Source organism: Sinocyclocheilus anshuiensis, unplaced genomic scaffold, assembly GCF_001515605.1.
Source record: "Sinocyclocheilus anshuiensis isolate Anshui unplaced genomic scaffold, SAMN03320099.WGS_v1.1 scaffold35, whole genome shotgun sequence".
NCBI lineage: Eukaryota > Metazoa > Chordata > Actinopteri > Cypriniformes > Cyprinidae > Sinocyclocheilus > Sinocyclocheilus anshuiensis.
Window position 1 is genome coordinate 153,909 of NW_015552558.1, and position 25,306 is coordinate 179,214.

The 25,306-nt window shown below is 40.9% G+C and overlaps 1 protein-coding gene across 6 annotated transcripts in view; it reads left to right on the forward strand.

The window, feature by feature from the left end:
• Nucleotides 1-3,302: 3,302 nt before the first annotated feature.
• Nucleotides 3,303-25,306, forward strand: part of mak (male germ cell-associated kinase) — a 72,735-nt gene continuing 50,731 nt past the window's right edge. For 2 of the 6 annotated variants that reach the window (XM_016455280.1, XM_016455284.1), the window contains exons 1-5: nucleotides 3,303-3,462; nucleotides 6,129-6,357; nucleotides 9,743-9,797; nucleotides 11,300-11,421; nucleotides 22,248-22,330. In XM_016455280.1, coding sequence (XP_016310766.1) covers nucleotides 6,257-6,357; nucleotides 9,743-9,797; nucleotides 11,300-11,421; nucleotides 22,248-22,330 — 361 coding nt within the window. In that variant the 5' untranslated portion in view covers nucleotides 3,303-3,462; nucleotides 6,129-6,256. Of the gene's footprint in view, nucleotides 3,463-6,126; nucleotides 6,358-9,742; nucleotides 9,798-11,299; nucleotides 11,422-11,793; nucleotides 11,874-22,247; nucleotides 22,331-25,306 lie in introns of those variants that run through there. The other 4 variants (XM_016455282.1, XM_016455285.1, XM_016455281.1 and 1 more) reach the window with 4 other exon arrangements.

A 25,306-nucleotide genomic window follows, 5' to 3' on the forward strand; every position in this document is an offset into this window, starting at 1 on the left:
TTGCTGCAGATTTGGTGTGTGGTTCTGGTGTTTGAGTGTCAGGTTTCAGAAATTGTGTGACAAGTAAAGATTTTGTGTGTAAGCAGTTGAAAAGAAATAATAGTAACAGCAATAGTAGGCTACATTACAACCAGGGCTGGAAATGGTGGGTGGGGGACGCGGGGGACGGAGTCCGGGGAGTGAATTTCGAGAGGGGGCGGCGTGTTACTTCCAACTGGTTAGATTTATTTGGAAATTAAAGTGATTTCTATATTTGATCAATTCAAAAGACTACGAAAGCGATCCCAGTTCTGCATATAAACGTAGCGCAAAATAGACTAAAAACATAGCGGGATAATTGTGTCTATGGTCAGCTGCGCAATGCCGTCTTTTGTGACTGGCCATAATACCTGCAGACGTGGCCAATAATGCCTCTCTATCGGTTCGCGTCCTGCTCCTCAGTCCTCACAGAACAGATTGTTGAAAGCAGACTGCAGTTTTTGCCATTCATTATAACAAAGAAAGTGTAAAACGATGCAAATAATAGGCTAGATTCAGTGTGCAGTGTAGAGAGCTTCATTAATTAAAATGGAAGTTTGTGAGATCGCAATGAACTATAGACGAGTGACAGCTATAAAGAGAGTTTGCAAAAGTAAATTTAATTTATACTACAACAGTTTTATAGCCTACATTTTTTATTTTTATACAAAAGTTAATATTAAGTGACTTAGCCTACATTTTAGGAACACTGTTGTCTGATTGTGCTTCTTCAAGAAAATAGTTCCAAACAAAGTAAAAAGTTTGAGTATAATAAAGTATAATAAGATATAAATTGAGTCATTTAAAGGTGGGGTAAGCGATTTCTGGTAGCCAATGTTGACATTTGAAATCACCAAAACAAACACGCCCCTTCCCCAAAAGGGTCTCGCCCCTATGTTTATAGTTCCGCCCCACACATACATGCAACCCAGGCAACGATCAGTTCTGTGAAACAAAGCAAAACCAATGTTACACCGTGTCTACACCGGACGACAAAATACTATAGAACTCATAATCAGTGATGCTGTCTACACCATATATAGGCCTACATATCTATGGTCTACATTGGATGTGGCGCGGCACGACACGACAAATCCCCGACAGAAAACTGCTGCTGCGTTCTATTCATGACGTTTTGACACAAATTTCAAATGATTTTCAACGGTCGCTTTGTCCAGTGTACTAGACAGACTTTAGCTGTTGCGGCGCAGACACGGTGTTACTCACCTATCGAGAAGAAACAAAGCAACCTCGGCGTTGTCTCAAGGCCTTCCAATCGCAGGCCTTCCACTCCTTGCGTTCTCTCCAGTGCTGGAAAGCTGATTCGATATTTACACAGGTCTTACTTCTTGCCTTCTTGCCCTAAGCCTTCGTTTGTTCCGCAGATGTTTTCCTCTTTTGTTTTTTATCCGCCATCTCTATCTTTCTGTCGCTCGGCGTGGCTAATGTCCGTCCTGTGCACTGAACGAAAGAATGATTTAATAAAAAATGAGAATGATTAGTAATTGTCTCTAATTGACCTGATTAGCTAAGCCCTCAGAACACTTCAGTGTTTAGTATACAGAATTGCATGATTTGTAGATTATATTTCATAGTTTCCAATCCATTTGCGTAAACATTTGCAGTTAGTTTTTAAAAGGTAACATTTAAACACAAGTTGTCATTAATTTTGGTTAAATTATAACATGCAAATTCACACACAACATATCTTTAATTTGGCCATAATTGCAGGTGCCTGTCTTAATATCCAAGAAGGTTTAGAGAAAATATGAAATAAGTTTAATGTTATTATAGATTATAATGGGTTTTATAATTAAATACATCTGAAAGGTCATCTAAAATTACCCACCCACCCTCCAAGCTAGAGTCCCCCCGGTGAATTTTGACCATTTCCACCACTGATTACAAGATGTGAAAGAAAAAAAAAAAAAAAATAAAAAAAAAATAAATAATAAAAAAAAGTTTTCACAATAAAATGTGAGTAATAAATTAAAGTACAATTATTCTATAGTCCACTTAAAAATTTTTGAAAAACCCCAAGATGACAAAAGATGACATACATTTAATAAAGTTAGCATCCCAAAGGTAAAAAAAAAAAAAACCTTAAGGAGTCAAATATCGCCTTATAATGGGAAGGTTAATAAAAAAAATAAATAAATAATAATATATATATATATATATATATATATATTGATTAGTGAAATGAAAGAATGATTTCATAAAAATAAAAAATGAGAATGATTAGTAATTGTCTTTAATTGGCCTGATTAGCTAAGCCCACAAAACACTTAGTCATACAGTATTTTATTTGTAGATTATATTGAATAGTTTACACTTTGCATAAACATTTGCAATTAGTTTTTAAAAGGTAACATTACATTCTTCAGGACTCTAGACTTACATTTCTTTATAGGAGCACTTGTGTCTTACTTAAAAAAAATAAATAAATAAATAGGAACACCTTCTGATCAATGACAGAAATTAACCTTCCCATTATGAGGCGATATTTGACTCTTTAAAGTGTCGTTTACAAAGAAAAAAAAATAAATAATAAAAACAAGTTTTCAAGCAGCTAGGCTACTGATTGTCTTTTCTTTCCAAGACACCAACAAAAACACTACAGTACTTTTATAAACAACTGTTTGTCACTATGCACTGCAAAATTGAGGCCAGTGAGGTCACTGTTTACATCACTGATTTTGAGATCCTAATGTAATTTAACATTTAACAGCTTTTAAAATAGTTTACACTTATTATGATCATGTGAACCTCTAAAATGATCACATTTCTACTGAGAAAAACTGATGTTAGGTAAAAGGCATCTAACTCTATTTAGATACATTTTAGACGTGTAAATAGCATTCTTTTTAGCATTTTATTTTACACAAATTATTATTCTCCATTTTCAATAAAAATAATTTGTGTATTGGTCTAATTTGAATTGGAAAATACTGATTACCCCTTGGCAAACTGCTAGTTATTCAAACTAATTTTAACATAGTGCATGTTTATACTTCTGGAAAGTAAGCAGATTGCGCCACCTGTCGGTGAAACAGCTCGGGATGTCACGGGACGGGACGTCTCATTTTGTGAGTGAAATTGGTTAGTTACACTGGGTGTATTAAAAAGACATGAAATTATGATTACATTAAATAAGACCCTGCTGTTATGCTGCATGAAATACGTGAATTTATGAAAGTCAGCGGAACTGAAGGAGTTAAAAATGTTTTGAACAACAAACCCCATGAACCTTTGCGTATCCACGTGATTCCAGACTTCCGGCTGGCTGTGCGTTGTTAGCGGTCGCGAATGTCGGTTGCCAGGGTGAGGATGGATCACACCTCTTTAACAGAGAGATAAACTCACGTAGTATCTCTCTTAAACACATCTGTCATATCTACACACACAGGCAACGACTAACACGGAGGAGTGCCATCACAACGGGTGAGTTTGCAGTGCAAAATAGCGCGGAAGATCATGTGAATGAGCATAACATTTACAGTCAACCCAAAAGAGACAAGTAAAAACACATTTCAGATTAATAATGGTGAATAATAATCAATGACGCAACTCTAGTGGCTTATTAAACGTCTTTATGTTGCAGTACTAATACATAACCCTGAGGGTTGACAGATAATGCTGGTAATTTTTAAATGCAGTCTCGGAGCATTCGTAAATTCGTGTTTCTATTAACATTTTATGTTTATAGGTTGATTTCTGCCCCTATGTTAATTCACACGTGTTCAGCTTATTGAGTGACCTTGAGGAGCATCTTAACTCCTTGTGTCCTCTGTAGAGCCACATTCACTAATGCTTCTTAAACCAGATTACTGACAGAGGTCTGTTTTGTGAACCTTTACTCTGTTTCCCATATGGAACGCTGTTTACGTTTGGCCTCATGTATTTGTGCATATTTATAATGTATTGGGATTTACGTTAAATTCCAGTGCAGTGGTGTTAGCTGTGTGTTTTCTGTGTGCTGTTTATAGGTATTTTTGGCAGAATGGATTGACTTGAATGATGTGACAATCTTTAGCCTTAACCTAAAGTGTTGCCCTGCGCTGGTCAAAAGTCTCCTTTTATGTGAGGGTCTTTTTATGAAAGTGAATATCATGCAGTCATTGAAGAACATGAACAAAAACATATTTTACCCCCAGTTTGCATTACTGTAGTTCTACACACACACACACACACACACTGAACATATTTTCCCCCCAGTTTGCATTACTGTGTGTGTGTGTGTTCATGTTAAAATATACACACATCTCCAATCTGTTCAGAACAGTTTAGAATCTATTTAGAACCATGCTAATTACCAACTAAACTAAATAAATGAATAAATCTTAATGGTCCTGACACAGGCTTAATGTTCTATGTCATTTTTTTTGGATTTTGGGGTTACATAATTTGTGTGAAGTTTACAATTTGCATGAAGCTATTTTTAAAGAGCAGTTTATTTTTTTACTATATTTGTTATTGCAGGACAAATTAAGATCTCATCATCTGTCTCCTATGTTCAGTTATTGGTCATTGCTCATTACTTTACTACAAAATTAAAATGTGCAGTTTGCTCGGCCTGTAAATCCCATTGACTGCTATTTGATGGATGGAGAGCAGTTCTAGTCACAAAAGTGTGACCATGATGCAAGATCTTGTTGATATCTCACTGGTGTGTGTAATCTTGTATCTTGGCTGGCTCATTTGCCCCATAAGACTGTATACTCTAAAAAAAAAAAAATTTAAACATGATTATCTATCATGTAGATTTACAGGAACAGCAATTAAATGAACTGATAATTGGTACTTTTGCAATTACCTCTTTATCAGGTATGTGTTCATTTGTTGTAGTGTTCTTTCCCATGCAGGAACACATGAGATGTCATTTCTCAAATATCCAGTTAAAGTCTAAAATACAACACTGTCTGAGAAGGTTCACTGCACTCACAAAATTGTTTTATTTGTAAATGTTTGATTGATGTATAGTGTTTACTTTTAGAGATCTCATTAATTGACTACATGGGTAGTTGTCCTGTGGTGTGACATGCTGTACTCCATTAGACAAAAATTAGACATGAAGACATTTACTATTCATGAAGCTTTCATGATCTTATATTAACTGAGAGACTACATGGAGTACTTAAAGGTCCCATGACATGCTGCTTTTTGGATGCTTTTATATAGGCCTAAGTGGTCCCTAGTACTGTATCTGAAGTCTCTTTCCCGAAATTCAGCCTTGGTGCAGAATTTCAGCAACTACGAGCCAGTCCCACAATGAGCTTTCCTTAGGACGTGCCATTTCTGTGTCTGTAGCTTTAAATGCTAATGAGGAGGAGAGAGGCGGGGCAACTGCCATGCTTCCCTCGTTTGCAAGCCATGATGTCTCTCGAGGAAAAAAAAATATTGCGCTCGCCTCGCACGGTAGTAGCTAATTTTCTCATGGGCGGGCCAAATTCTCTGGGCGGGCAAAGCAGAGAAAGGGGAGGTAACCTTTCCCCGTATGACGACATAAAGGGAAGATTCCAGATTGGGCCATCTGAGCTTTCATTTTCTCAAAGGCAAAGCAGGATACCCAGGGCTCGGTTTACACCTATCGCCATTTCTAGCCACTGGGGGACCATAGGCAGGCTAGGGGAACTCATATTAATGTTAAAAAACCTCATAAAGTGAAATTTTCATGCCATGGGACCTTTAATAAAAGGCAAAAAGGTGATCAAATAATAAAAACGTAAAATAATTAATGACCATTTGTTTTATACATTAGTATCAATATTATAGTTATAGTATTTGGAATCTTTAATCAAAATGTCATAACTTGTTTGATTAGTAAAGTTGGTCACAACTTCTGTTTTATGGAGACTTTTTTTTTAAAAAAGGTCAATGGATAAGTTTTTTTTAACTCAATTAACAAGCAAACTATATGCAAACTGTGCACATGTATTTTTCTAAATAATTACGTGGATAATTGTTTTTCAAAGTAATGTGCCATCAGTAATATGTGGATAATAAATATATGGATTAATGTCAATTAAATTACATTTAAGCAACATGATACAGTACTGTTACTCAGACAGTAAACAGCATTGTGTTCTATTTTCTGTATTTGTTTTCAGTGCCAATAGTGGGATGGAGTGGCGTTCACTGCTTGACTTCTCTTAAGCTCATCAGGACAGATATGATCAGGTGATCTGAAAGGAGAGACGTCCGTCTGTCAGTACTGTTTCTTTGGGTGAGAGTGAAGATGAACCGTTACACAACACTCAAGCAGCTAGGTGATGGGACCTACGGCAGTGTTCTGATGGGGAAAAGCAATGAGTCTGGAGAGCTAGTGGCCATCAAAAGGTGCGTCAAACAATTAGGCTGTGTCCAAAACCAAAGGCATCTGTCTTGCTCTGCAGCTCACCAGTACCTTAGTAGTCACTTTGACTTTGTATCAAGAAACCTTCTAAAGAAACTGACGCACAATAATATCTGAGAAGGCACAATAATATCTGATGATATTGCGCAAATTCTTTAGAATGCTTGTCAATTCAAATAATCATGCAGTCTTTAGTCAGATTAAAGTCAGATTAATTACTATTTTAAACTGCTTCATCAGCCACCAAACTGCATGCACAGGGTTGTTGGATATCATAGGTAATGAAGGATACATCTGTGTTGCCTTCAAAAATCCACCAGATTAAGGCATTTAGTAGACAAGATGTTATGCAATTGGATTTGGACATATCTTAATGCATTGAGCAGCTAATGGTAAAAAAATGGTAAAAAAATGGCTACATTAACTTATAACACATTCACTGTTGCATGTTATTCAAAATAAAATTTGAAACTTTTATCAAAATGTAATAACTTCCTCAGCCACTAAAACATCTTTTTATTCTTAGGGCCTGTTTACACCTGGTCACGTCATGCGTTTTTTTCTGATCGGATAGCTATCCGATCGTGAAAAGACCAGGTGTAAATGACCTCCGAAACTCATTCGAGACGGATATAAATCCGATCGCTCAAACCACTTCAGGAGGTGGTCTGGTCCGCATTCCAGACGAAGCTGGACAAGTGTAAATGCATCTGGTTGTTTCAACCACATATGCAAACTTTACTCCTCCCAAAACGTTAAAATAATAAACGCGTGAGAGTGTGTTATAGGCTATATGACATTATATGACACGCATTGCCGCGGACGAGTAGCTGAGCATCTCTACAGCAAGCCGACGCGCAAACTGCCGCGAATGAAACTGAAAGTAAGACGCAGACGCTCAACACACAATAATCTACATTAAAAGTAGTGTGACTAACCTATCTTTCCAGTGCTTATGCCGCGCGCTCTCCTATTGCGGTCTTTGATCTTGAAATGAGCTGATAATTAATAAAATGCAGCGCTTATCTTTTGATTTCGTTGATGTGAACTCCGTTAAATTTAAATATAGCGCGGGAATTGAAGATCGGATCCGTTTTGCGACGACACATTTATGTGGCCAAGTGTAAATGGAAACGTTTTAACAAATCAGATAGATATCCGATCAGCGAAAACGCATGAAATGACCAGGTGTAAACAGGCCCTTACTGACACCTCAAATGCCCTCACTTCCTCACATCTGATAAATTGCTAATGCTAAACATTCTTTTCCTCATTAAAAATTCCTTTTCACTTAGAAATCAGATTGTGCAAAGAAAATGTGATCAACTTTAAGAGTATACTAGATTTACACCTATTCTGAAGAGAGAAAAACTGATTGCCTTTCAGACAAAGAAGACTCTTACTCAGTTTAGTAATGAAAACCATGTCTGTGGTATGGTTTACTGTAACTGCTTGTGTTTTTCCTCCTGAAGTGCCTAATATTAATCAGCCTCTACGGTTTGTATGTTCTACCCATAAAACATGGACTTAGTGTCCGTGACGTCACCCGTAGATTTCCGAAGAGCGTTTTTGAAGCTCAAAGTGGGCGGAGCGGGCCGTCGCCATCTTGACAGTGCATCACTCCCGGATAATCGAAAATGGGCAAAGAGGCGGGAGCAGGTTGCTGAAACCACGCCTCAAACCACTTCAGGAGGTGGTCTGGTCCGCATTCCAGACGAAGCTGGACAAGTGTAAATGCATCTGGTTGTTTCAACCACATATGCAAACTTTACTCCTCCCAAAACGTTAAAATAATAAACGCGTGAGAGTGTGTTATAGGCTATATGACATTATATGACACGCATTGCCGCGGACGAGTAGCTGAGCATCTCTACAGCAAGCCGACGCGCAAACTGCCGCGAATGAAACTGAAAGTAAGACGCAGACGCTCAACACACAATAATCTACATTAAAAGTAGTGTGACTAACCTATCTTTCCAGTGCTTATGCCGCGCGCTCTCCTATTGCGGTCTTTGATCTTGAAATGAGCTGCTGACACCTCAAATGCCCTCACTTCCTCACATCTGATAAATTGCTAATGCTAAACATTCTTTTCCTCATTAAAAATTCCTTTTCACTTAGAAATCAGATTGTGCAAAGAAAATGTGATCAACTTTAAGAGTATACTAGATTTACACCTATTCTGAAGAGAGAAAAACTGATTGCCTTTCAGACAAAGAAGACTCTTACTCAGTTTAGTAATGAAAACCATGTCTGTGGTATGGTTTACTGTAACTGCTTGTGTTTTTCCTCCTGAAGTGCCTAATATTAATCAGCCTCTACGGTTTGTATGTTCTACCCATAAAACATGGACTTAGTGTCCGTGACGTCACCCGTAGATTTCCGAAGAGCGTTTTTGAAGCTCAAAGTGGGCGGAGCGGGCCGTCGCCATCTTGACAGTGCATCACTCCCGGATAATCGAAAATGGGCAAAGAGGCGGGAGCAGGTTGCTGAAACCACGCCCACCTAGCTCGACGGTGGTGACAGCAGCGGCAATCCACCTGTCACTCAAGTGGCCACGCCCTTAATTATGCAGAACTTTAAGGCTTAATATAATTTAAACGGATGAGTTATAAAAAAATTCAGCCCCCTCACAGTTGTCATGAAGGGCAAAATTAGCTATATAGACCAAAATGATTTTTTGAACCAGGCTGTAAACATGTTTTTTTCTGCTGTAAAGTTGGGCATTTTAACATGGGGAGTCTATGGGATTGACTCCCTTTTGCAGCCAGCCTGTTGATGCAAGCGGCCAGTTGATGAATTACAGTTTAAGTCACTTCCTTGTTGACTTCACGAGAGAGAGCGGGAGGTTGCCGCTTGGTTCTACCCTAAGATCATTTTAGTATTACTCAAACCCTTGACATTAGAAAAATCTGATACAAACAAACCAAAACAGCATATGTGCAGACCAGTTCCAGTATGTATCTATACATTATATTGCATTCTTTTGTGATCTCTTTATAGTGAGGGTCATAACAAACCTGCCTCATACATACTTTCCTATGGGATTCGTATGGGAAGTGCAAATTCTCCCAAGACAGGTCTGCTCAGTGAATGGGGGCTGGTGGTGTAAATTATAAATGCCCCTCTTACATGTAGTAACTGTGCAGGAACAGGCGGTCACTATGCAGATTGATAGCTGTGTGATGGCGAAAGCAGTGAAAGTGGCCAAGCCTGCCTCAGTATCAGCGCTGCTCTCTTACATAATTCCATGTGGACTTTCAGGCTCAGGTCTCATTGAGTCCTGTATATCAGCTGCTGGAGAGTTTACCTGGTCAGTTTGTTGGTAATGAAACCATGGAGATATATTGGTCATTGTTTTTTTCACAGAATGAAGAGGAAGTTCTACTCCTGGGAGGAGTGCATGAATCTGAGAGAGGTCAAGGTATGATCTCAGAGGACACATAAGAAGCCTTCATTAATCACTTAAAAACTAAAAATTGTTATCAGACATTTAGGATTTACACTGTGCCCTAACAAGACACAATGCGACAAGCAGTTTCTCTGTCCACACCATCTGTGATAAGGCTATAAGACACAACAAAATCAGTGACAAATTGCAGCCAGAAGAGCCGGTGAGCAGGCTCTGCAAGCACTATCTGGAAATAAAATGGATAATTAAATAATCAAATTAATAAAGATTTTACCATTATTAAAGGGGTGATCGGATGCAAAATTCACTTTTACGTGTTGTTTGAACTGAAATGTGTCTTGGCAGTGTGTGTACGCAACCACCCTATAATGATAAAAATCCACCCAGTGTTTTTTGTTTTTGTTAAATCTCCATACATAATAACCCCTTTCTTAGATCAAGCTGTTCATAGATTCTTGGTAGACTGACGTAGTTCTGCACAGGCCCCTCTCACGATTGTTGATTGACACCGGCGTTTTATCACAGACCCACCCTGAGGGAGCTGTCAACAGTCCACCATTGTTTCGACGCAGGAGCAGGTGTAGACAAGAATGTCTCCTTAGCAATTGAGGTGTTTTGTTGTTGGATGTAATAATGAACATAGCAGTCGTCATTTATTCCAGACATCTGAGCCGCTGAAGACACAGAGGATTACTTTTGTTTTTGAAGGGAATGCACCCCCGATTTACCTAAATGCATCTATGTTCACGTGAATCATTTGTGATCCAGCTTCACCTCCAGAAGAAGTGAATATAAGGTTTTTTTATGAATCTTTGCAAATCGCCTTTCCTAATAATGTGCTAGTTCGCAAGTTCCATGACGAATGTAGCTAAAGTTTACAGTCTCATGAGAACGGCTCGTCACCCCACGGAAGAGAGGGACGGGGTGAGCAGAGCTCATTAGTATTTAAAGGGACATGCACCGAAACGGGTCGCTGTGAACAGAGCTGTTTTTGACAAGGTAAAAAGGGTGTTGTTTTACACTACCATTGAGAAATTTTAACCAAAGTATGTTATAGACTTTTCTTTAAGACCCTAAAGTATATCAACTTGAAAAAATGGCCATCTGATAACCCCTTTAAAAATATGTACATATTTACAGATACTGTCTTTGTCATGGAGTACACTTGTTTGTTCACACAGAGTTCACAGTTTGGCCGTTCTTCTTTCCTTAAAATTATGTATATTATCCATTGTCACTTTTTATGGAATATCCCATACAATGATATTTGAACTAAAATTAAACTTTAAAATTATACAAAGCACATAATCAGTACCTGAGATTATCATTGTTATTGGGTACATTTTTTTTTTTTAATCTTGTCCCTAGCCATGATGTTGCAGAAATAGAATGTTTTGTGAGTCAAATATTGTTGTCGCACCTGGTTAAGACACAGTATAAACGGACACAGACACAACTGTAAAATCTGGGGGTTCATAGTGTTTCTGCTGGTATTCTTCATTTCTATGTTGCAGTCACTGAAGAAACTGAATCATGCTAATGTGGTGAAGTTAAAGGAGGTGATACGAGAGAATGATCACTTGTACTTTGTCTTTGAATACATGAAAGAAAACCTCTACCAGCTCATGAAAGACAGGTATGAAGAGATTCCATATTCCATCTGCCATTTACTATTATTACTGCCATATACTATTCCAGATCTTTGAGTTTCTTTCTTCTGTTGAACATAAAAAAAGTTATTTTAAAAAATGTGGGTAACCAGTTCCTGGCCCTCATTGAAATCTGTAGTATGGAAAAAATACTATGGAAGTCAATGGTGACCAGAAACTTTTTAATTGACCAAAAGAGCAGCTTGATAGTGATTAAATGATAACAGAATTTACATTTTTTTCCATATCCAACTATCCCTTGAAGTCAAACTTAACCTTGGTCAAAACATTTTGAAATGGTTGTCACTGTGCTTGATGGACAGCACTTTTTGACAGCTTTGCTGATTCTCTGTCTCCAGAACCAAATTGTTTCCAGAGTCAGTCATCAGGAATATAAGCTTTCAGATATTGCAGGGACTATCATTTATTCATAAGCATGGTAGGTCACAGGGCCATCATATTTGTGCCCAACAAACTAGAACAACTAAGTCTGAGTGCAGTATCAGATGTCTGAGGACCTTAACTACAGACTGAATCTTGCGACTGTTTCTGCTGAAGACTCAGTTGTTCTTGTATCTGTTTGGTGACAGGATGTGTGAGTATCTCAGCTGCTGCCAAAATGCCATAAATCCCATAAAACCTATAAGCAGTTAAAGGGGTCATATCATGTTTATTAAAATATTTTCCACCTCTGAAGTTCACTGATAATGTTAGTGCCTTAAAGCCTTCCATGTCAGTGCCTTATGGTAGGCTATCCTCTTGCCATGTGAAATGGGTAACAGCACTTATTTGCAAGATGTCAGAACGCTGTTGCCTTCAGTGTAGTTTTTTAATTGCCCCATCAGTCAGTCAACAGGTAAGACTAAACCAAAATGATCAGGGATCTTATTAAAGATACATTTCAGTTACTCCTTTCTAAAGGCTATTTCACCTTGCACCGACAAACGCTGATCAATGGCAATGGACACTTTTGTCAGATCAGTGTGTTAATCAGTGATCAAGATCAGTGTCCTTGTTGGCACCTGTTGCTGGTCGGCACTTGTTTTCGGCGAACATGTTCAGTGGCCATTCATTGGGTCATGGAATATCTGATAAGTGACATACTTTAATCTGGTGATTTTGCTGTTGATTGGTGCTGTTGGTGGAGTGTGAATTAGCCTTACTGTTGATATTTATCAACATTATTTATTATTTTATTTATTAAGATATGAGGAGAAGCAGGTGCTCCTCACATTCTTTTGACAACAACCTTTTGACAGATTTTACCACATTTTACAAATAGTTTTTGATAAAAATTTTTTCTTCTGGTGAAAGAAATACAAAAATTAAGAAGAAAGCCAAATATTAAATGTCATGGTTGTTTATTTACTAGGGATGTAACGATATCAAAATCTCACGATACGATAATATTGCGATATGAAGTCCACGATAGAATGTTTATTACGAAAAAAAAAAAAGAACAAATGAAGAATTGCACAAAAATGAAAGTTTTGTACATTTTAAAGTAAAATTATTCTATCTAATGCACTTTGAGAGTTCAAAATTAAGAGCTCCAACCCATGTTCCCTTTCAGTCGGTAACGGAGACATCACGTCGATGATCGACGAAATTGGGGATCTTGCTAGAGAGACCAATCTACTTTGAGTGTAAACTAAACGAGCCAATGCACATTGGCATGCGATGATTGTATCCAGCTGCCGCTGATCGCAGCGCAAGTATAAATAGGCAGCAGGTGCAACGCATACTCAGCTTTTCGCTTCGGAGGAGAGCGATATCACTTTGTACTGCTCCTTCACCAACTCTTTGAGGGAAAACGCAACAATTTCAGCGTGCTCTTGGGAGCATCTTTGTGCTGGTGGGACAGCGCTACACCGGCGGTCATCTTCCTTTGTCGAGTGGGTTGCACACATCAGACTGCACTACCCCCTGTTTGTGTTGCAGGCGGCCATCTCCCCTGTGCGCTTCCACACATTAAAAGAGCACTTTTCCCTAAAAAAGCATTCACGGGTGGCGTGTCTTTTTAAAGATGACGTTGTGTCTGTACCAACTCGACGTTGTCTCTTTGTAAAGACAACATTGCGTCTTGATATAGATGCCGTTCCACCTGTGAGGTCGTTACCTGGCGCCAGGTGATGGTCACGATCGCTGCCTCACGTGTCTGGGCATTAAGCATGCTGAGGTAGTGTTCATGGTTTGTAAAGACAACATTGCATCTTGATATAGATGCCGTTCCAGCTGTGCGGTCGTTACCTGGCGCCAAGTGATGGTCACGATCGCTGCCTCACGTGTCTGGGCATTAAGCATGCTGAGGTAGTGTTCATGGATGAGTCATGTTCTCATTGCGGGAAGATGACCATCTTGGAGTTGCAGACCAGGCTCCATTACCTCGAAAGGGGTGGAGTTCCATTGCCTCTACCTCGATCTAGTTCTCGTCCTGGCAGCAGTCAGGCAGGGGCTACTTCAGGCAGTAGCTTAGTCGGTCTGAGGGTGACAGTGATGGCAAACCCTCCAGGGAACTAGCCGTCGGGGGGACCATCACTCCTCTTGCACTCTGCAACCAGTCGAGCTGCCAAAGGAATGTGCTGAGCCCTCTACAAGGAGCATACCAGCAGTATCCTTCGGCGCTCCTCCCGATGATCGGATGTCAATCGCTGCATCGGAGAGTGAGCCGGAGCTTTTTGGATAGGACGATTCGGCTTAATCGGATCCAAAAATGACGGAAATGCTTTTCCGGGCTGCCGAGAGGGTAGGGCTTGAGTGAAGATCTCCACCGAGTCCCGAGCCCTCGAGGTTGGACGATTGGTTTCTCGGGGTGGCCCGTTCTGGTTCTCAGCGCCCTGCCCTGGTGCCTTTCTTCCCAGATGTGCAAGAAGAGCTTACCAGGTAGTGGACGGCACCTTTTACTGCCAGAAACTGTCCTGCTAACTCCTTTGCCCAGCAGTTCTTGGCTGCACAGAAGCAGACTGAGACGATTTGTCACATCCTGCCCCGGCGGGCAGCTGCTGCCTCCACCCGTCAGCCGGCCGCAGCGCCCCAGCCTGCTTGTCGCCGAGGACAGCCCCCTGCATCCGCGTCCGCTCCCACACCGCATCCGCAGCAGCCTCCAGCCAAGCAGCGCTGTGGAGCCGGGCGTAGGCAGGCCGTCCCGCCCGTCCAGGGGTCTCATTTATAAAACTCTCTGTAGATTTCATCCTAAAAGTGTACGTACGCACAAAAGCTAGATTTTGCGTATGCACAACAGTTTTCAGATTTATAAAACCATGCGTATGCCAGAACCTGTGCAAAAATCCCTTTATAAACCCCAGTCAGGGGAAGATTGTGCGTACGTGCATCTCCACCCAGTCTCCTCCCCGAAATCACCATATATGGAGCTTACAACACCTAGTTTTACTATGCATAACCTCATCTGCATATAATTTCCATGCATATTCCCATCCATGTGACAACATATTTAACACCGTTAAAGGTACAAGACATTAAGGAAATATGAGATATGGACTATAAATGCCATTTATGCCATACACAATTTTTATTGCTAAAAATCATCCAGTATCCTTGTTATGTTTTAGAATACATACAGTGCACAGCATAAACGAGTACACCCCCTCTGATTAAATATAAAATATGTATTTTCTTAATGATCACTAATATAATTCATAGAAAGATGGCAAAATTTAAAAGTGTTGCGTTTATAATTTTGTTCAGTGTAGTTGATCTCATTCTTTTCCACTGGCCAAATAATATTTCAATAATTTTAATTGTTTTAAACAATTCAAATCAAAATTAATTTATGCAGTTTTGCTGATAAGGTGAACATCTTTTAGCTATTTTTAGCCTATATATATTGCAATGTAAATATAATTGTCTGACTCGGCGCGTCACTGACAAAGTAGCCTATTTTAAAAAGAAAACATGCAAATTACCATTTTCTTCAAGTTGTATTCTTCAAATACAGTGGTATTTTTCATAATGTTGTGGAGATGCCTACACACGACATCAACAACACTGTGCAGCTGTGGATTGTACAGTAAGCTATTATCATTGGACCTATTCAAACCGGACAATGGACCATTCGACCACTGAATCCAGCAGTGACTGCCATAATATCGAAGTAAGTGCGCATCATTGATCATTGTTCTCACTAAAATATTTTCTCATAACATGAGATCTGCAGTTTAGTTTAAAGATGTATTATTGTGCACCTATAGCACTCCTCGCTGTCATTAAAACAGCATGCCACAGGAAAAGTGATCAAGCGCATCCACTAAATATGTCTAAATTCATATAATTTTAACTTCTGCGTAATGACTTTACGTAATTTCAGTGCTTATCTCCATTAATGAGTTGGTACGGTTCGCTATGTGCTATGTTTAGGCAAAAACTATACTGTCAAATACAAATAAAGACAATAAGAATAATCTATCTAACTACAAGCAACAGCACAAATAAATACAATAGAGTAAAGATACAAATAAAAATATGGCTGCAAGCAGCAATTGCGGGGCCAAGCACTCCAGAGGCAAAATGAGGAGCTAAGCATGGCATGGAGCATCAGACCAAATACAACAATGACAGTAATAAAAACAATTTTAGGATGATTGTAATTGAAATGGCTGAAAAATCATAAATACAACCATTAGTAATATGATTTATTGGCTTATCACTTCTGACCAATAGGTGGCACTGTTACCAAATTATTGTGGCATGGTCAGTGTGGTCAGGAAGCCAGAATGCGCATCCATCAACAGAAACATATATTAGCCGAACCCTGTTTGTTTTACGTGTTATTTATAGCAAACCATATTACAGATGCGTTGTCAGATTTAAGTTGAACCGCGGTCCTAGCGCGTGCTGAACCGTGTGTGGAGAACCATACGGTTCGATTTTTTTTCCGCGAACCGTTCCACCCCCTTAGTAAATGTGTATATCGAAATGAAAACCGATTTTAAAATTGTTGTTTACTTCATTACTTTTCTCACTCCAGGAAAAAGAGTGTGTACGCATGGTCTAGAATGTCCGTACGGTGCGTACATATTTACGGCAAGTTTATTTTTATGTTTATTTTTATTTTTTACGCCAACTTTTTTTTATAAAGTTAATTTTTTATAAATCCCGATATGTGCGTGGAAAATTGCGTAAGCAATTTCTATGCCCATTTTGTGCGTACGCAACGTTTATAAATGAGACCCAAGGCCCCCGCCAAACCTGGTGGTAAGCGGAAGAGCGAGCGGCCCTGAGACGGGTGACCCAGAGATGGAGGGAACTGCTCTTCAGGAGATGGTGAATGCACCACTCCCTCCCCTGAAGGAGGGCCAGGTGGAGAATCTTTTGTTTTGTCCCACCATCAGCCTCACGGTTGATGGCACTCAAATTCTCGACAAAAGAGCAGTTTTCTCTATCTCTTGAGTCCCAAGAGGACACAGAGTCACGGATGGACCAACACCGGACCACACTCATTCTCCTCTGTTGCCAGCAGGCAGCAGCGGGTGGTTCGAGAGCATCATCAAAGGCCCTACTCATGCAACCTTTGCTCAACCGTGGAACCAGGTAAGCGTTGCACCTCACACTCAGACCACTTTTCGGTCCACTTACGAGCCGCCCGAGCCGGGTCCCTGCATTCCACCTAGCTGCCCCACTGCGGGTATGTCGGTGGTTCCGCTGGTCCCGCTTGTACGGTATCTGGGTGCCTGGCTAGCGCTACCCGGCCCGTCTCGTTGGCTCCTGTGGACCATCAGACTCGGCTATGCGATTCAGTTAGCCCAGCGTCCCCCGAAGTTCAGGGGCATCCACTTCACACCAGTGAAGGCAGCCGATGCTCATGTCTTGTGTGCGGAGATTGCAGTCTTGTTCGCTGAAGGATGCGATAGAGCCAGTCCCTCCAGCCAATATGAAGACGGGGTTTTACAGCCCCTAATTCATTGTACCCAAGAAAGGCAGTGGATTGTGACCGATCTTGGACCTGTGTGTCTTGACCGGGCCCTTCACCGGTTACCGTTCAAGACGCAGAATCGCATCTTCGGGGGCATCCGTCTTGGAGATTGGTTTGTAGTGATCAACCTGAAGGATGCGTACTTTCATGTGTCGATCCTTCTGCGCCACAGACCATTTCTGTGGTTTGCGTTCGAAGGATGTGCATATCAGTACATGGTCCTGCCCTTTGGCTGTCCCTCTCCCCCCGTGTCTTCATGAAAGTTGCGGAGGGGGCTCTTGTTCCCCTCAGAAAGCAAGGTCCTCAACTATTTAGACGATTGGCTTATATTAGCACAGTCTCGGGATCAGTCCGACACAGAGGATCACTTTTCTCAGTATGGAGTTGGATTTGGTTGAACAGACAGCATGGCTCACAGAGGAACATGCTCAGTCGGTGCTGAATTGCTTGAATACGTTCAAAGGAAAAATTTTCAGAGGCTCCTGAGGCATATGGCTGCTGCTGCTGCTGCTTCATCACTGGCTGGGGTGCCACATACAACTGGCAAGCAGTCTCGGGGGTATGAACCGGCCCCCAACTGCAGTGGCTTATCATTTGACTTAGAGTTGTTAGCAGTGCGCCTTGCCTTGAACCATCTCAAAGGGCACTTACGAGGCAAGCATGTACTGGTCCGTACGGACAACACAGCAACCGTTGCGTACATCAACCGACAAGGTGGTCTGCACTCCCGTCGCATGTCGCAACTCGCCTGTCACCTCCTCCTCTAGAGACAGAATAATTTGAGGTCGCTTCGTGCCATTCATATTCCGGGTCTGCTCAACTGTGCGGCCGACGAGCTGTCAGGAGCTGCACTCCCGGGAGAATGGAGACTCCATCCATTCACACAGACACTGTGCAAACTCGGTCCCACCTGGCAGATTCCTCTGAGGAAGGATCTACTGACTCAGAGATAGGGTACCCTGTGGCACCCGCGTCCGGACCTCTGGAAACTCCATGTGTGGTCCCTGGATGGGACGTGGAGGTTCTAGGTGACCTACCCCAAGAGGTAGCGGACACCATCTTTTCGGCACAAGCACAGTCTACGAGGCACGCTTACGCTTTGAAGTGGAACCTGTTTGTCAAATGGTGTTCTTCTCACTGAGAAGACTCCCGGAGATGTCCGATTAGAGTCGTGCTTTCCTTTCTGCAGCAAGGGTTGGAGCGAAGGCTGTCTCCCTCCACCATTAAAGTCTTATGTCACTGCTATTTCTGCTTATCACGACCCCATGGTGGGGAAGTCGGTAGGGAAGCATGACCTGGTCATCAGGTTCCTTAGGGGGCAAGAAGGTTGAATCCTCCTCGTCCTCCCTCTATACCCTCTTGGAACCTGACTCTGGTGCTCAGAGCACTACAGCAGGGCCCATTTGAGCCTTTGCAGTCAGTCGAGCTAAAGTTTCTTTCAATAAAAATTCTGCTCCTGGTTGCATTGGCCTCCATCAAGCTTACTACTACCCACTTCAGGGATCAGGTAGTGAACCTGCAAGCGCTGCCCCTGAAGGAGGCAGAACCAGCTCTAGCTTTGCTCTGTCCCATCTGCGCCTTAAGATGTGGACCGGACACAAAGCTTCAGGACCTCAGAACAGCTCTTTGTCTGTTACAGAGGCCGGCAGAAGGGGAATGCCATCTCCAAGCAGAGAATGGCCCACTGGATAGTGGATCCCATCACCCTGGCTTTTCAGGCACAGGGTCTGCCCTGCCCGCTCAGGTTGCGAGCTCACTCTACTAGAAGAGTTGCATCCTCCTGGGTGCCGACTCGTGGCGCCTCGCTGACAGATAGTTGTACAGCTGTGGGCTGGGCGACCCCCAACACGTTTCGCCTTTGTGTTGAGCCAGTATCCTCCTGTGTTCTCACCTCAAATGGGTAGAAGCACCGAGAGGCCCCGGCTTAGTTTCGGCTTGTTAAACTGCTCCAGAATGTCCATACTGTAGGCCCTGTTGAACGCCCTGTTGAGCTCCTCCATCCCCTCGGCAGCCAGACATGGCAGAGCGTCTGGTGCCAGGCCCTCACTCGATGAATCCACGAGAACTGGTAGAGGGCTGGGTGCCATATGTAGTGACCTAAGTGAATCCCATCCCATTCAAGCCCATGTTTCCCCGGCAGACAGCCATTCCTCAAGAGGGTTACAATCACCTCTAAATTGTCCATATGTACCTAAACGGTTTTCCATATATGTAAGTGCTTCCGAAACCTCCTTCAGAGAAGGATGGGGCTTCCGTAATGTTCCTGTTCCAAATAGAATGGGTACGTTTTCCTAGTGTTATCCAATCTCACTGAGTGTGTAGTGCTAAGACAACAGTGACTGGCCTTCCTGCTGCGAGCCCTGGCCTATACCCAAAGGGGTGCAGGAGGCTCGCACAGGACATTGCAAGGGGCAGCATCCGTGGCCCTTTGGTAGGGATACCCAATTTCGTCAGTCATCGACATGACGTCGAGAGTGACTGACTGAAAGGGAACGTCTCAGTTGCATATGTAACCCTCGTTCCCTGAAAGACGAAACGGAAACGTCACGTCACGTCGCCACGGCTTCTGTACCACCACTGAGTGGCCGGGTTACTGACTTGGCTCCTCAGCGATAACCTAAGTATGCATTGCTCCTGCTGCCTATTTACACTTGCGGTGTGATCAGCGGCAACTGGATGCAAATATCGCATTGGTCATTGACCAATGAAATGAGGGATACATACATAACAGAGATGTTATTAACAAAGAAAATTGAAGTCAGAAAAAAGTCAGTGAATTGTGTTGTACCTGAACTTTAAAGGGGACTCGACTCTCTTTTTATTTGTGGTATACTGTCTCAGTCTAAATTACATTCACTCTGGTGTTTTAGGAAGCCAAACAAATTAGAATATAATAATAATAATAACAACAATTTTATATTATTGTTATTCTTATGACAGTAATAGCCATATATATTGTAAAATAAATTAAATTGAATATTTTATAGGTATATTATTTTTGCTTTACAGTAGGGAAATTACGATACTTCTTTCCTAATTTCTACACTTGAGATATTTTGAATTTGGACTGCATTTAAATCACTAGCTGTCAGCAATTCATTCTGCACTTCTAAGCTTTTATTTTGACGGAAATGGCAGTAGAGCTTTTATTTTGAAGGAAAAATCCAGCTTCAGTGAAAACAGGCTTACAAAAACACATCTCACTACAAATATAGTGAAATGCTGTAATCATCTGCCGCGAAAATAAAGCAAAACTGGTGGCCGTTGCATTCCCAAATGCACATTAAACTCACAACACATGCAATAAACGAGTTCACTGCATTCATTCACTGTGAACGGAGCCATTCTGAGGCACGGAAAACACTGGATCACGAGCTGATCGCCTCAACTATGTGTGCGCTTCGCTTTGAAACATGCAGTGAAAACAGACTTGATGAGAAGTTAAAATATATTTAAAAAAATTTGTTACAACCCTCTTATTTACCAAGTAATCTACTATTACAAAATTAAAATTTTTACCTAAGATTTAAAAATAAATCCTCAGTAAATATGCATGACATTTAAAGGGGTCATATGATGCGATTTCAATTTTTCCTTTCTCTTTGGAGTGTTACAAGCTCTTAGTGCATAAAGAAGATCTGTAAAGTTGCAAAGACTAAAGTCTCAAATCCAAAGAGACATTCTTTATAAAGGTTAAGAGTCAACCACGCCTACCTAAAACGGCTTGTTCTAACACGCCCCCACATGTCTACGTCACGATGTGGGAAGATTTGTATAACGCCGCCCAAATGTTCACGCAAAGAAAGAAGGCGTAACTTTTATTCTCGCTGTAGTATTGTTGTTGCCGCCGCCTCCATGTCTACTTTGTTTGGCCTCCCAAAAGAGGATGATATCCGCTTCATCATGCCTGGAGCTGATCCGTGCTGGTCGCTGAGGAAATACATAAACTTCGCGCTGTGGATCGCTGGATCGGCTTTCACCGTAGACAAAGCGGAGTCCAGCCCGGGGTCGTCACATGTGGTTGCCGCAAGCCCGCCGGCCTCACCGTTCTCAAGCCCGCCCGCCTCCGCTCACTCAAGCCCACCCGCCGCCGCTCACTCTAGGCCGCCAGCCGCCACTCACTCTAGCCCGCCGTGCGTGTCGTGTGTTTCGTTGTGAAAGCGAAACTACTTTGTTTGGCCTTCCAAAAGAGGACACGACTTTGTTGTTTGTCATTTCTTCGATCACAAATGCAGACATGGTTTTATGTTTACGCGGTGCGATGCAAAAATGAAAAACATTTAAATTGTAAAAATCGAGCGTTTCAGAAAGGCGGGGCATAGAGGAGAAACAATAATGTACAGTATGTGGAAAATAATGTGTTTTTTGAACCTTAAACCGCATAAACACATTTCATTACACCAAATACACAAAGTAATGTTCTTTTTAGCAACATCATATGACCCCTTTAATATTTTGGCTTTTGTCATTATTTATTTATTTTTTTAGAAAAAAAAGGAAAAAAAAAAATGAGCCAGGGAAGTTTCTGAAATTTGGTTAATTTGACACATAATTGACCCAAATGCTCTTTTTGTACTGTGGAGGGTGCTTTGAGTTCTGCAAGTTGGAGGAGTATGTTTTCATGGTACAATGACCTCTTAAAATACATCCAATTTATATATTTTTTCCATTATGTGATCCCTTCAAAGAAGCTTATGCTTCTTCAGCGGTAGCTTTCTTAACTTATAGAATCTTACTAAGAGCTGTAAATAAACAGAAAACCACTGAGTCTCACACATCTTATGGGTGACAAACTTGTGGGGCTGTTCTTTGCTTATCCTCTGTCTTTGTTTCTCTTTTCTTTTCTCTTCTGTCTCTTTTGTGTGTGAAATTCTCTGACATCAGGGAAAATAAGATGTTTACTGAGAATGAAATAAGGAACATCATGTTTCAAGTTCTCTCTGGTTTGGCATTTGTGCACAAGAATGGTAAGATTTCTTACACTTTCATTTGTTCTTCTCTGATGTGTTAAAGAGCTTCATAACACCCTTATGAATTTTAATTAGTTCCCAATTACATTTATAATAGTGATATGTGACATGTTTGTTAAAGTTACTTTAGGAAATTAACCTTATTATCCACCAGAAAAGGTGGCTTATGAAAGCCCATTTAAAAAAAAAAAAGAAAAAAAAAAAGTTAAATAATTGTAAAAAATAATAAATATATATATATATATACAGTCATGGTCAGAATTATTGGCACCCTTGGTAAATATGATCAAAGAAGGCTGTGAAAATAAATCTGCATTGTTAATCATTTTGATCTTTTATTTTAAAAATTCACATAAATCTAACCTTTCATTGGAGAATAAGAATTTAAAATGGGGGGAAATATCATTATGACATATCCCTAAAACCCAAACTTAACGTCACAATCAGCTCAATCGGTGATTGTTGTATGATGCCGTCTTTATTGCTGCTAAATTGCGGGACATGTTTGATAATAAAATGTTGAAAGCACAATCCGCTGTTCCTCAGGCTGAAATGTGTGCACGCGGCACGCTCCAAAACGGACAAGACAGAATCTTGCAGGAGCGGGCGGGAGTGGGACTGAAAAATCCGTCCCACGCAGGTCTCTAGTGTGCATGTCATTTTACCAAGGACTGCTTCTCTAATCTTGGCTTTTATCTTCATTGGCTTCTTCTATCTTGTTAATTTGGACTAACAAGCTCTCCGAAGCACAACCTGTAAGTACGATTGATTCTAATCACTTCGTTTAATAATAAAGAATGTAGTGTAGCTAACAGACTTTATGATCATTGTGAAATTGCTGTTTATTTTGCTGCACCGGCAGTTATAGGGTAATGTGGGAGAGACGAGCGAGCGAGTTAGTTAGGCTGCTGCGCCTGTGATACAGTTCTGCGTTCTGATTAAAAGTTAAGACAGAGCGTCTTTTGTCTGTCGTTCTTCAAACATTACAGTAGACATATTTTGGTTTACAAACTGTATTGTTTTCTCAGTTAGTCACGTTAGCACTCGGCTAACGTATCCACCATTATTGTTTTAAGTGTTCACAGTTTAGCAGCTAAACTTTAGCTGTGGGCACGATTTGCTTGCAAAAGCATTTTTGTATTTTATGTCATTATTATAAGAACGGATTGGAGCACTATATTATTGTTTTATGCAAAGTGCTTTGTCAATGGTAGCGCTCGCTAACTTGCTCAAGTACATCTTCTTTGTGCCAATCACAACAGGCTTGGCCAGCTGACCAATCAGAGCAGAAATGGGTTACAATGGTAGCGCTCGCTAACTTGCTCAAGTACATCTTCTTTGTGCCAATCACAACAGGCTTGGCCAGCTGACCAATCAGAGCAGAGTAGGCTTATGGAAGGGAGGGGTTTGCTCCGAACTTGCTTGGAACGAATCGTTTAGAAATCATTGGCAAATTACTCTAATATTAAATGTATATTCTGAGAAAATTACAATGTTTTCTGACCTTAGATGCATTTAAACCTGTTGTAGGGGATTCCAACACAATATTAGGACACTTTAAAATACCATATGACCTGCTCTTTAACAAAAATAAAGCCAAAATGGAAAGGCCATGGGTGACAAAATTAGGACACCCTTACTGTTAACATAAGAATTAAGAGGGTAAGTAGCAGTCAGGCACTGCTAATCAAATGCCTTTGATTAACTGATTATCAGCAAGTGTGAGCACCTCTGTAAAAGCAGATGTTCTGGCAGTTTGCTGGTCTGGAGCCTTCAGGTGTGTGTTAACACATTGCCAACGAGGTAAAATATCAGCAATGATCTTAGAGAAGCAATTGTTGCTGCCATCAATCTGAGAAGAGTAATACGGCCATTTCCAAACAATTTGAAGTCCATCATTCTACACTGAGGTAGATTATTCACAAGAGGAAGACATTCAAAACAGACACCAATCCTCCCAGGAGTGGACAACTCAGCAAATTAACCCCAAGATCAGACCGTGTAACGCTCAGAGAAATGGTAGACAACCCAAGAACTTCACCGCAGGCTCCACAGGCCTCAGTTAACATGTTAAATGATAAAATTCATGACAGTACAGATGAGACAAGTATGGCATGTTTGGAAGGCTTGCCAGAAAGAAAGCTTCTATCTAAAAAAGAATGGCAGCACAGTTGAAGTTTGTAAAGTTGCATCTGAACAAACCATAAGTCTTCTAGAACAATGTCCTTTGAACAGATGAGACCAAAGTGGAGATGTTTGGCCATAATGCACAGCAACACATTTGGTGAAAACCTAATGAGCATATCAGCACAAACACCTCATACCAAAAGTCACACATGCTGGTGGAGGGCTGATGATTTTGGGCTTGTTTTGTAGCCACAGGACCTGGGCACCTTACAGTCATTGAGTCGACCATGAACTCTGTATACCAAAGTATTCTAGAGTCAAAAGCTAAAGCTTGGCCAAGATTGGGTGATGCAACAGGACAATGATCCCAAATACACCAGCAGAATGGCTGAAAAGAAAAGAATCAAGGTTCTGCAATAGCCCAGTCATAGTCCAGACCTCATCTGACTGAAATCATGTGGTGAGAGCTGTGTATAAACAAATACCCATGCACAAACATCAATAAACTGGAGCAACATTGTAAAGAAGAGTGGGCCAAAATCCTTCCCAAATGATGTGAGAGACTGATAAAGTAATACAGAAAATGATTTCTTCAAGTTATTGCTGCTAAAAGTGGATCTACAGGCAATTGAATCATAGGGTGTCCTAACTTTGTCACACATGACTTTTCCATCATGGCTTTATTTTTGTTAAAGGGGTCATATGATGCACTGTAAAACCCAATAAGTTCAGAATACTCAAAATTTTTGTGGACACCGATTACCTCAAAAAATGTAATTAAGCAACTCAAATTTTTTAAGTTAACATTAATCATAAATAACAATTAAGTCAAACTAAAAAGCTTAA